The 13,284-nt window shown below is 43.4% G+C and overlaps 1 protein-coding gene across 5 annotated transcripts in view; it reads right to left on the bottom strand.

The window, feature by feature from the left end:
- The window catches only part of SPTBN2 (spectrin beta, non-erythrocytic 2), a 78,882-nt gene that overhangs the window by 32,981 nt on the left and 32,617 nt on the right, over positions 1-13,284 (bottom strand). For all 5 annotated transcript variants that reach the window (XM_088137446.1, XM_088137448.1, XM_088137445.1 and 2 more), the window contains 6 exons: positions 12,554-12,705; positions 4,844-5,017; positions 4,007-4,098; positions 2,873-2,953; positions 1,886-2,001; positions 41-153 (listed from right to left, as the gene is read on the bottom strand). In XM_088137446.1, coding sequence (XP_087993572.1) covers positions 41-153; positions 1,886-2,001; positions 2,873-2,953; positions 4,007-4,098; positions 4,844-5,017; positions 12,554-12,705 — 728 coding nt within the window. The remainder of the gene's footprint in view (positions 1-40; positions 154-1,885; positions 2,002-2,872; positions 2,954-4,006; positions 4,099-4,843; positions 5,018-12,553; positions 12,706-13,284) is intronic.

Raw genomic sequence — 13,284 nt, 5'->3', positions numbered from 1 at the left:
GGTGCACATATATTCAATTTCTCAGCCCTCCTTGTGGTACCTTTCCAATCCGTTTCCCTTCCACAGCCAAGGCCTTCATCTTAGAGAAATAGTGGTAGTAGGTGGCTACATAAGTGATGATGGACTTCTCATCAGGTTGGTCCACATTCACGTCTAGGGGGAAGCCAAGAAGAAAAGAGGTAGCAAGAGAGAAATAGAGATTAATACTTCTTTCCTTCAATTTCCACCCAAGCACCATGCTCTGGGTTGGATGAAAGGCAGAGGCAGCTTTAAGGACATGCCTCCTAACTGCTGAACCTTTCTCACAGGACTATGATGGTCCTTCTATTTATTTGCATGAAAAAGCTTGCAAATTGCACTTTCGAATTTCCTACACTTTTCTAAACCTGTAGCAGCAGCCCAGCAGCTCTGGCACCTGCTCAATAGCAGAAGGTCCAATTTTTTTATTTTTTTTTATCCAGCCTTTATTATTTTTATAAATAACTCAAGGCAGCAAACATATCTTTAATACTCTTTCCTCCTCCTATTTTCCCCACAACAACAACCCTGTGAGGTGGGTTGGGCTGAGAGAGAGGGACTGGCCCAAAGTCACCCAGCTGGCTTTCATGCCTAAGGCGGGACTAGAACTCACCATCTCCTGTTTTCTAGCCTGGTGCCTTCACCACTAGACCAAACTGGCTCTCAAGTTTCCATCCCCATCTTTGCCAGATTGGGCAGGACCAGCCTGTGGTGCTCCAGCCACAATTATTTTCATTGCTCCTTCATGTGCTTTTTCCAGCTCTGTGAAATGCTTTTTGAGATGGGATGTCCAGAGTTGAACATAGGAACCCTGAACTTCCAGGCATACAGTCAGAGTCCAATTCCTGGCCTCTCCAGGTACGGCTGGGCCTCCCCTCTCTACCCCTGGACAGCTAGATGGAAAAAGAGCGTGACCAGCTTCTAATGGTTCAGAGAGGAGCTTTAGTCAATGTTCTGCTCACAGAAAACCCTAAGTTCAGTTTCCAAATGCAGCTGAGAGCAAAGCTTTCTGCCTGAATCCTTATAGAGGGGTGTCCAGTCAGTGTAAAAAATACTAACCAGGCGAACCAAATATCTGACTCTACAGGTAACAGTTTCCCACATATCCTGGCTGGTTTAGCTCAGCCCTGTTTACCCTGAGTGCAGCCCACTCTCCAGGATTTGAAAAAGCATTCTCTCCCAATCTGACCTGGAGACAATGGGCACCACATGAGTGACATTCTTCAAGTAAAGCAAGTGTTCAAACGTGGGCTCTAGCTTTTCTCTTAAAATGTCATTCTAATGCCACTAAGTTAATGCTTCTGCTAGAAAACACGTTGTTGGCTCAACCCTCCGGAAGGAGATGTGAGGGAAGAGAAGCATCTTTCAAACTGTGATACTGAGCAATATCACATTGTACTTGGGGCTCTTCCTCCCACCTAGATCTGCCTCCACTGCAAAGTCAGCTAATCCATGTAGTGCAAGTTCCCTATTTAGCTTGCAAAGTTGGCCTAATATTCTCCACTGACACCACCATTGCCAACAGGCCAACCTAAACACACTAGAACCTACAAAGTAGACATGGTTTTTGTGGCTTTTCAAAGATCTCTGACCAGAAGTCCTATTGTCCCAGGATGGGCAGATGGATCTCAAAGACCAAATAGATATGGAGGGAAACAACTGTCCTGATCCTCCTTTCTCTGTGCACATATATTCAAGTTTACTTGCTTTCTTCCTGTGCTGCCTGTATCAGAACAACTAGCTGCATCTTAATGCTAGAGCTATTTGCTCTAGAATAGGGCTCAACCACCACCCAGAGGCAGCAGAGACCCAACCCAAAGAAAAGACACAGAGAAAAGGAATCTAGCTTGTTCCTCACTGGACCCACCTTCAGGATCCAAGAGTTTGGTAAGGCCCAGCTCCTTTTCAGCCACATTGAAGGCATTCTGGAGATTGTAATGTGCGTTACATTTCTTCAAGGTATCAATGTCTATCAGATCTGGCCTGTTGAAGACACCAGGATGAGAACACACACACACAAAAGTGGAAGGAATGACTTTCTAGATCAGAACCACAAATCCAAAAACGTCCAAGCAGAGCCTGCCCAAATTCCTGCTCTCACAGCTGCCTCTGAACATAGCTGCTTCAGAAGTTGCTGGATGCCACCAGCTTTCACAACTTCATGGGTCCCATGGGATAATTTTGTTTTTTGTTTTAAATCTGTCATTTGATAACTAAAATACCCTGCATTAGAAAACCAGAACAAAGCTAGGGATAAGTAAGAAGTACACCATATTTTCTGCTACTTAAATTAGCATTTATTTAGTGCAAAAAACAAAACAAAACACCAGAGGCATTTTAGTCTTCCAATTATGCAACTATGCATCATGGACAAGACAAACAATGGAAATAGGAGGAAACAGAAGCAACCGGACATGGGTGACAATGAGCAACACAAAACCCATTCTGCAGAAGAAATATGGAAAAGCTGCAAAATCTGGTGTTGCTCATTTGCAGGATTTCTGAGACATTTTCTCTTCCTCGCCTTCCTGTTTAAAATGAGTTTCTATCAGAAGTTTATGGAAAATGCCTAACAGAATCTTCTTCGAATGAGAAGATTTCAAATATGGCTTCAAATACTGTTAGCAGTTTGGCATATTCTAATGTATCTAATCTTCCTCTCCAACCAAGGTAAGTACCAGCACAGGTGCTGTTACAAAGATAGACTGCATAGAAGTCCAGAGGCCACTCAAGAGAAAGAGCCATGGAGGGCACACACACCAGGTTTTGAATACTTCATTTTGAAATCAGGGATTTATATTAGCATTTAAAACCAGACAATTAAGACCAGCCTAACAGCATTACTACAACTGACCTGTGTTTGTGGACAATTGCGTTGAAAGCTAGGCCATCCCTCCAGCTTGTGGTAAAGTTGTGGACGTTCACATTTGGGTACCTGTAAGGGATCAGAAGAGATGCCCCTCCTTACTCATTTTGTTTTATTTCTGCCATCAACATAGATCTCCCCACTAAGACGGTGCTCCCCAACCTTTTTCTTACACGGGCCACTGGATTCATCAGAAGTTCTGAAGAACATCACATAAGGCAGAAGAAATCATAGCAAATGTGACTCCCAGATCCCCAGGACTCAAAATTAAGTTTAAAGTAAATATATATTTTTTAAAAAGTAACTAAAAAGTCACTTTTAAAAGAAAAGTTAGCCAAGATCTTGTGAAATCACCAGAAGGCTTTGCTGTTTAGACCTGAAAATTTGCAAGGTCTGGTGGCCACTGAGACATACATATTTAAAAACATATATATTTATGTGGATGGATGGATGGATGGATGGATGGATGGATGGATGGATGGATGGATGGATAGACAGACAGATACAGATACAGATACAGACACACACACACACACACACACACACACACACACACCCATATATAAACAGAGAGAAAGAGAGAGAGGTATCCGTACTAGAGATCAGCTGCAATACAACTGCAGATTCCCAGTAGTTCCTAAGGTTCAAGGCACAACATAACAAATATAAACCAGAAAACCCAAGCTTAAGTTGTATTTTACAGATTCATAAGTAATGTCCTTATACCAGTGCTCCCCAAAGTGGGATTTCTGGTCTATAATTTTCAAAATTCTTTAACTAGCATGGCCATTGCTAAGAATTCTGGGAATTTAAGTCCACACAGCTTAAGGAAGACAGGTCATTTACCATCTCTTTAAAAAAATAAAAACAGCTCCTACACTAAAGTGCCTTAAGTAGACTCAGAAAAAGTGCTTAGGAATAATTCACAGACCTTCTGGCACATAGAGAGGGCCTTTCTCTACACCTCTCCATTTCCTGACACTGGATCACTTTCCTCCTTCTCTGGCATCCTACACCACTAATTCTTGATAGTGTTAAAAAGCAAAGTAGGAGAATCCAGGCTGAGGGGTAGCCAGGAAGGGGAGAATACCCTAGCACACATCATCCTGTTTATTCCCTTACCCAGCTGTTTTCATCTGACACCAAAGCAGCAGGGCATCCTTTGCTGACTTTTTCTCCTTGTTATCCTCTGTCTCCACACTGATATCTTGGATCTATGATAAAAGATAGAAAAAGAACCTCAGTTAATCAGAGTCAAACATAATCAGTGTGACTGCATGTATCTTTGTTTTTTCTTTTAAAATAATAATTATTAAAACCTGCACCCTTCCAATAAAAATGCCACACCAAGCAAAAATAAAAAAAACATCCTAAAGCTTGCTTAACATATGCAAATCCAGAAAATTTGGCAGCAGTGATGTTGCTCGTGTGCTATTTTGCACAATTGATTATAAAGGGAGGGCAACAATGGTAAATCTCCTCCCTTGATATATAACTGCTTAAAAAGATTCTTCTGCCTCCTACATCATAGGGCTGGAAGGGATCTTAGAGGTCATCTAGTCCAACTACTTGCTAGGTGGCAGTCTCCCATAAGCTGACAACACATACTTCCTCCTGACAGCTGACCTGAACCTTCATCCTTGCAGTTTTAACTCATTGTAGTTTTGGTCCCGCCTTCTGGAGCAATAGAAATTAAATCCACTCCCTCTTCTGTGTAACAATCCTTCAGATATTTCAAAACTACTTTCCCTTAGTCATTTTTCCCATAGGCCAAACATACCCTGATAAATTAACTATTCTTCCATCATGAGAACTAGAAACCTGGTTTTGAAAGGAAAGCAGAGAGAGAATCTCTGTTTCAATCTTTTGGTTTCTATTCTTGCTGCAGTATGTCCATAGCTGCACTGCAGCCATAGGAGGGGAAAGCAGCGAAGAGGGGAAATGTTCTGGAAAACATACCTGGAAACGGAGGATGATTGTCCAGATGAGGCCCAGCGTGAGTCGGTGGTTGCCATCAACAATATCGTGGGAGCCCATGTTTTCCAAGTGGACACGCTGCTCCTTTAAGAACTGGAGGGCCTTGTCTACATTCTCCAGACAGTGTATCCGCATCCGGCCTTTGGTCGGCTTGGGCTGAGAAGAAAAAAAAGCGGGCTATAATTTCCCCTGAGCACAGGCAGAAAGTCTTCTGTATTCCACTGAGCTTGTTTTTACTCCTGGGAAAGTCTTTTCCAAGTCAAAAGTTCCTAGAGGGATAGCCATGCCAATCTGTTCTAGCAAAAATGAAGACTACTGTATTCCCACAACATGCTTAACAAGGCCAGTCAGCAGCTGCCTTTGCACAACACACTAATCACAGCTAGTATTACCCTGGCAAACCTAGTCCATTTGATCAATTTTCTGGTTCAATATATTGTGTGGATCCAGAAAACTGATCGGCCCTAATCTTGCAGCACCTGAAAGACTAATGATGGTATTACACTTCACTTTGTAAGATGCATGAAGCGTTATTTTATGAGGATTTTACAGACATAACTTCTTACAGTAAGAGACTAGCACCTAATCAGTTCTACTGTATCGTTGCTTATTGCTTTAATCATACTGCTGAAGTCAGAAATGGAAGCTGCCCAGCGTCAGTTGTGAGTAAAGTGGCATATAAGCCTCATAAAATTATAAATCAGTAAGTACAGGGAGGACTTCGGGCTATAACCCTTCACAAAAGAGGTGTGAGGCAGTACTTTGCATACTGATTAAGACATACAGGCCTCTTCACAGGACAAGCTTAACTGGGTCAAGGAGGGTTGGTGTATTGTGCAAACAATGCAAGCAAAGCAGTCAACTGGATCATTTTAGCTCCAAAGGGGCTTCTCTTTTAACATTCTGTCTCTGTGCATTTTGCTTCCCTTCCTGCTGTTAAACAGAGGGGGGAAATGAGAAGAAGGGGCCATGGTTTGGCAAGCCCCTGACTTTATTTACTGATGCCTATCCTAACCAGGCCACCTTAGATGTTTGTTTCTTTTCTTCTTTTGGAGGAGATTTTTCTTTCTCCCCTACACACGGGGAAGTGCCTGACTCCACTGGCCCTCCTGTTTGACCCATTGCCTACTTCCACATACAGCCTTGCAATCCAGTCCAGCCAACCGGGTTGCACCCGCCAGGAAGCCGGTTTAACTGGCAGCCAAACTGCCTTCCTACTGTACAGCCCAGACGGAGCTGCCGGAAGAATTTGGCTTGCCAGTCCCTGAGGTTTAAAAACCCTGAGGGAGGGGTGGATAAGACAACTCCTCCCAGCAGAAGAATTCCTTCCCCACTTGCAAACCAAAGGCACGGTTGAATGGAATGGAGCAGGAGGTGGATGGAAAGTTGGCAGTCCCCAAGCAAGTATGGGGAGTTGGGAAGAGACATGTGGGCTTGGTCTCTGAAGACTGCAGAAAGAGGTTCCACAACGTTCCATGAATGTGGTTGCAACATCTTGGTTTGCTAAACAGAGAAGACAGTAATCACCCACTGGTCCTCTCCTCAATTGCTCTGATCTTCTCCTTTCTGCATGGCCTCCAACAGAATCAAGTGGGAACGGCAACCACTGCTCAGCTCTGGGCTTCTTAACTCACTTTTGGGTGCTTCCAGTACAAGCACCCCCAACAGAAAAATCCTGTTTGGCTATCCCAGCCTTTAGAAATGCATTGCCAGTCAACACTCGCCAGGTGGAAAAACTGTTACTAATTCTTTAAAAAACAGTCAACACCTCACAGGATTGCCACAGCTTGCAAGAATTCAACATTCTCCTATGAACTCAATGACATTTTATTTCCAGCCATTAAATCATCATCATCATCACCACCATCATCATCATCATCATACATTTAAGGCCACTAGTTTGTGCAATGGCACCTGATCCTGAACAGGCTAATGTGTCAGTTGTTCTGTGTTTCCCTCTTTGCCAGAATCTTTGCGCAAGGGGGGGGGGGGAAGCAGGACAGGTGGAACAAGGGTTACAAATGGGAAATCCTCTGGAATTTGTCCCCCCTTCCCCAAAGCTCCCTGTTTGAGGAAGGAGATTGCATGACAAAAGGATCACCTCTCTGTTACTGTTAAACCCCCTGAGAAAAAAAGCAAAACAAGAGGATAAATGGAGGGCCAGTTTAGAATATGAGGATTGCTTTGTGTGAGGCTTCCATGAATGCACCCCACTCAGGAAATGTGCACGGAAAAAAAGACAGGAAATCAAAGTGGGATCTGTAGGGATGCTACCATGGAAGGCTGCAAGAACTATTCCTCTTTGGCTTCAGGAATGATTTCTCCTCCTAAAAAATTAGCAAATTCTATTCTGAGGCTTCTTTGGCGTCCTTTCCCCAAGCCATTTCTCCTGCCTAAGAAACTGTACTTGCCATGGGGCTTTCCAAGAGGGGAATGGAGCTACCTTGAAGCAATAGTCCCAAGTCTCCACTCATCCCTATCCTTCACCAGGCCTGGGGGGGGGGGGGGCAGCGGCAGGGGGCTTCTACTACAAGGCACTGAGTCCTTCAGATGGCACCACCACCTGGTGGATGAGTTCACCCAACATGACAAATCTTAAATCTAGGATAACAAAACACAAGGCTTAATTAACACAGTTACAGGATCAATCTATTTTATTGATTCTCACTTACTACTGAAGTACAAAGTATTCAAATGGATTGGGTCTGTATAACACTCCAACACAAAAAACTAATCAAGGTTAAAACTAAGCATTGCTGTATTGTATGAATGCAGCCCCTAGGTTTTCACCCCACTCCTGGTGCACTGTAAAAAGATCATCAATATATATGTGAGCAAGGTGTGTTGTGAATGTGTATGTAAATGGAATTTGTGTATCTGGGAGGGGAACAGGAATGGCCCCACCTGTTGTTGGCATGCAGCCCTTCCAGGCATTATAGTTACAAGCCTGGTCTCTATCATCATCATCATCTATTACCATGTTTAGAGTTATAAAATTCTACGCAGAGTGAAGACAAGTGGGAAGAGGAGTTTCAAGCCCTCAGGGAACTGGGATTCAAAGTCATCCAGAAGCTAGATGGCTTCACTGGATGTCCTTACTTCATCAGCCAGGCATTCAGGACGGTCAGAAAGAAAGACATCTTTCTATAGTTAGCTGGGGCACTCACAGCCAGCAGATGTGGCAATGACCACTGGTTTAAGATAAGGGGAAAGTCTCCTTCAAGTTAAACTTGACCCTGTCTGATTTCAAAGGCACGCCCATGTAGTCTTCTTGACAATGAGGCCGAAGGGATTTGCAATTGCTTTCTGTTTTTTTCCACTTCCCAGTCTGGCTCAGAAGTCTTTAAAAAGGCTCCCATACATTCATGGACATCAGCCATTGTTCTCCATAAAGGCTATTAGGTATTAGAGCAGGGAAGAAACAGGAAAGCAGCAAGTGAGAACAAACTGTGGTCTTTGGGGCTATTTTTGAGTTTTCTAAAAGCTGTGGTGAAACTGGTTGAAACAGGATTCCACCTGGACCATTGCTCTGATTCACCAAAATTTTTAAGATGTTCTAATCCATGTTTTCACCCCAAAGGCCTCTCCTCCTCTCCATATTTTGTTTCTTTCCTAATGTGCTTTGCACCTACCACTTGACCCTTGGGTTAGAGCTTTTCTTAATTTTGCACATCACCTAGCAAATTGTAAGCACTTTGTACATCACTGTCACCCAGTTCCATAGCTGAGAATTTGGCATTGGTTCCAAATCTATTTTCCAAATAAATGTCTGCTGTTTATTCCAGGTATAAAGGCAAGGGAAAGATTAAGTCAGCTTTGCAAAGAAGGCAACACCAATCGTTACACCTCACCTGCAAAGAAATTCTTTAGGTTGCTAAGAGGTGGGACAACTATATTCCCACATTAGCCACAAAAGAGGGAACTCTCCTTTTGTTTGAGGCCAACACAAATTTATAAAGGAGGGCATTTACAGGCTGATTTTAAAAATCTACTTCCTAGTAAATGGGTTCAAGGATGGAGAAAGTAAATCCTCTTCTGCCTTTCCACTGAGTTTCTGAGGCTAGTTGTGGACTTGACAGACATCAACAAACAGGAAACCTGATAGGCTGCAAGACAGCTGCTGGCTCACCTCCTTGGAATTCCTGATCTCCTCTGGTGATCAGGTGAATTGTTAACCAAGATTGGTTAAGCACATCTGTACCACAGAACTGTATAACTTCACACTAATACAAGGGAAAGCCTATGCACCTTCATCAAAAAGCTTCCCCTGAGGATCACTGGTTCCCCACAAAATGGAATATTGGGAAGACCAGGATAAGGGTTGCAGTAATCCTTTCCCCCTTATTCCCTTCCCTAACAATGGAATAATCAGGCAACTGTGCCCACTTTCTCCCAGTCCTTCCTAATAGTACAGCATCTGGCAATCACCCGAGGCCTTCACCCACCCAAATCCTGAGGAGCTGAAGTGCGGAATAGCAAGAGAAATATGGGCTCCTGCATTTATGAAAAAGATGCATTACATGTAATCATTATCACCAAGTTTCTCAAGATGGCATCTGAAGCTCCAATGTGCTCACAGATATCTCCCTCTGGGCTTCCCTTCCATCATGGCTTTTTCCATTAAAATAATAATTTTTAACAAGAGGAAGCTGACATGCTGCTAAGCAAAGGACCAAACTCCCATAAGTTTCTTAGAAAATAAAAATGATGGGGGGCTGCAACTGAATGCTTAGTTTACAAGTGTTCCCACCTACCCCTAAACAGATAAAGATAGGAAGGGGCAAGTACCAAGGGAGCTTCCTGCAAGGGGGACGGGTTGCACTCTAGTACATGGCAGCCATTTTGTGAGTGTGCACATAAAATACTCTCAGTGTTCCAATGCATCCACCTGTCCCAAGATATGTCCAAATAACTATTATCTTTAGTTATTTAATACCAAGAACAAGTCCCTGCCCCAAGAAATATGCAACTGTTCCATCTTGTAGTTTTAAGCCTACAGCTAATAAGTAGACATTGCAGCAAACACCATTCCTGGTGGATGCAAGTACATATATGGTGGAGTCTGGTCTGCAAAAACAAATATTCATATATAGTACATAGCATGCAAATCTTTTCTAGGAGGAAGGAGACAGAACAATTTAAGTGTCTAGTCCACATAAAGGATGTCCACATTTGAAGAGATCTATAATCAAATGAGGCCAACTTTTTCTTGTTTTAAAGGTGCTGGGAGTTGCCATCTCTCACTTTAATAATCTCCTTTCTTCATTTGATACCTTTCAGCATATTTCCAAGACAACTCAAATCATTTCAGCAGAATGTATTTTCTAAATAAACACATATATTTATATGGCCACCTGTCTTAAGTACATAACTCCAGGCAATTAACAAACTAGCTCACATGAAAGAAAAACCATATAAAATCCCTATTAGCAAAACAGAAGCTCTAGTTTAAAATGACCCAATAAGGCACTGCATAACAAGCTCACAATGCAAACACACATATATTGGGCTCCTCTAACATCCTGACCCTAATGCCTGGAGAAAAAACCAGATCTTAACGGCTCTTTGAATCTCAGGGGAGAGGCTTTGATTCAGCTGAGAATGAGCAAAACACCAGCAAACAATGGGAAATAAATGCCAACAGAAACCATAAACAAACAAATAAAAGGCATACGCTGCCTTCGCCGAGTCAGTTTTGAATATCATCCTACCAACAAGGAAAGTGGACCCAACATGGTCAGAGAGGACCCTACTGAAGACTGCTTCATTTTCTATATGCTTCAGGGCCTCTGACATTTTCTAGCCTGCTTCTGCATCTTTCCTCCCCTCCCCCACAACACCAGCTGAAAAATTCAGCCGCCACGACAAAAGCACCTGCCAAGCTGCCAGGCAGGGTGTAGGTTGCTGCCTGCCAACAGGGAAACTGGAAATACAGCCTCACTTGGGCTGGAACAGGCTGTTCCCCTCCTGGCTGCAAAGAGAGCCGAAGCATGGGATTCTGGGAAACAGGTGTTTGGCTTTCCCACCTAGGTGGGTGGTGGCTGAGGCTGGATCGGAGAAGATGAGAGAGACGTGGCAACAGATGAGGAAAACCACCCAGATGGCCCAGCCTTTTCTAAGCCCGGCCTCATCTGGGCACGTTGGAACTGCCACTCCCAGAATTTCTAACAAAGCATGGCGCTTTTTGAGCTGGAAGATGTCCCACCATAGCTGGGTAAGAGCTGCTTCCCACTGACCGTTTCCAGCTTGCTCCATCACCTGTTATTTTCTTAGCCAAGAACAATTATGCCACATTTCTTTACATGGTACAGTCAGAAATCACATGGGTTTTGTGTGCACGCACACTTTGAGATCTTGTAAGTTTCGCTAAAGCCTGGGATTATCAGGAGAATAAGATCAATGGGAAGGGAAGACCTTTCCATAAGCCCTGTCTAGATAGTCCCTCCCCTTTGAAAAGCTCCTCCCCATCCTCAAAGCCCCACCCTTCATTGTCATGTATGTCTGCAAGAAGCCACCAGCTCAGAATACTGGAAGTATTTTCAAATGGCAAATGCCCATTAACCAGATTCATCTATCTCCAAGGTAGGAGTTGGCTTCATTCTCATCTAATACTGAGAAACCTTCAGGAAGGAGTCAAAGCTCCAAGAAGCTTCTTCCAACACTCCGAAGATGGGACAGGGGTTTGGAATGGAACTTGAACCTGGGTAGCCCTCATTGAAGTCCAACATCTCAACCACTACACTACATTGGTTCTACAGCATTACATTTGAGGGAATCTAGAACCATGCTGAAAAAAGATGTCTTCCAGTTATTTTTATCTCGACCCAGACCTGGAATCATAACTGAACAGAGACAATTGTTTAAAACGGTTTTCTCTCTCCACTGGATCCTAGATTCCTGCTCACAGTTCCATAATATTTAGCCCTTTGGGTTCAGCTCAGATGCATCTCTGCCTGCAAAGTTGCACTGTCTACAATCAAAAGGCAGAGGTGGAAAGGATGGTTGACATTCTGCCGAGACCTACAACTTGGAGCATTTTTGGAGAAGGAGGAATTAAGACAGGCAAAATTCACCATCTACCTGTTTGGAGTCAGACTTCTCTCCCCAGGGCTGAAAATCTCCTCATAATTTTGCCTGGAGTCCTGGCCACCCCTTGCAGCCTTCTTCACTTTCATTGGGTAAGCAAAGCTGCAGCTCTTTTGACCAAGTTTCTGGCTGGCTGCCAGGATAAGAAGGAAGGATGCTATGAGAGCCTGGAAGATGGGAAAGCCTCAATCCCTACATCAGCTCTCAGCCTGAAAAGAGACTTTATTGCAGAAGCAGCTGCATTTAAGTATTATTTCTGAATTGGATACCTGGTTTTAGATGGCTGAAGGAGATGGCTGAAGATCATGGCTGAACTAAATGGGAAAGTCAATGAGTGGGACTTCTAGATTTCTTTGAAAAGGAAACTTAACAGGCAATATTAAAATGAACAGATGGAAACAAACAGATTCCATGCTTGGTGGTTTAAATGCCTTTAAAGACAGACTGATGAGCGCATGGGACATGGCATCCATAAAAAGTGTCCTCCTCCACAAAAGAAAAAAATGAAAAGGGAATGTTGGAGTTCTTTTTTTTTTTTTGGTTAAATTTACCAAAGCATCAAATGCAGACAATGTTTTTTTTCCATCCTGGGAGGTGGTCACTCACCAGTTGCTCCCCTGACAGCACTTCCAGAAGGCGCAACAGCATCCGCCCATCTCGCAGGTCACTGTACAGATCACTGATGCGGCATGTGACCCGGGCCAGGTGAGAGTTGACCCATTTGGTGAATGTCTTCTTCTGTACAGCTTCTCGTTCATCTGCAAGGGAAAGCAAGCGTTCTAAGGGAGAAGGACTCAAAGCCACAACCGTTTAGAGAACCTTCCCTTCTCTAAATAAAGCCACCTCTGTGCTGTCAGCAAGGAAGGCTGAGCCCTTGTCACATTTGTGCAGCTGTTAAACAGGTGCCTATCTTTGGTCTACAGCCATTAGCTACGTTTCTGTGATGTCCCAGAAGGTCTGAAAAAGTTTCATTTGCCCCAAAGGAAGCATCAAGAATACACTTTTTAAAAAAATGCATATGCAGCTGTTGAGATGGAACCAGAGGCATCCATAGGGGGTTCAAAAAAGTCAAGATGGAGGCTGCAGTGCCGCAATCGAAAACCTGCAGCTTTATTAAGTGTTTTTTTATATGCAGCACATGTAAAAAAAGAACAGAATCTCAATTACATAGTTATAGCCACAATCCTGACTTTTTGATTCCTCTGTGGATATTCTTGCATGGAACTGAAAGCTCAGCTTAGAAGGGGGCACAACATGTGGGCAAGGGGAGACAGATCATTTTTGACAATGTTAAAAATTTATTCCTTGCCCACCAGGCATATTTTCAAAAATGATTT

The sequence above is a fragment of the Python bivittatus genome, unplaced genomic scaffold (assembly GCF_059951505.1).
Source record: "Python bivittatus isolate LINGU-HERP-01145 unplaced genomic scaffold, Pbiv_v1 ctg000180_np1212, whole genome shotgun sequence".
In the NCBI taxonomy this organism is placed as follows: domain Eukaryota; kingdom Metazoa; phylum Chordata; class Lepidosauria; order Squamata; family Pythonidae; genus Python; species Python bivittatus.
The sequence above is the reverse complement of the archived record's forward strand: the minus strand, read 5'-3'. Positions and strand labels throughout refer to the sequence as shown.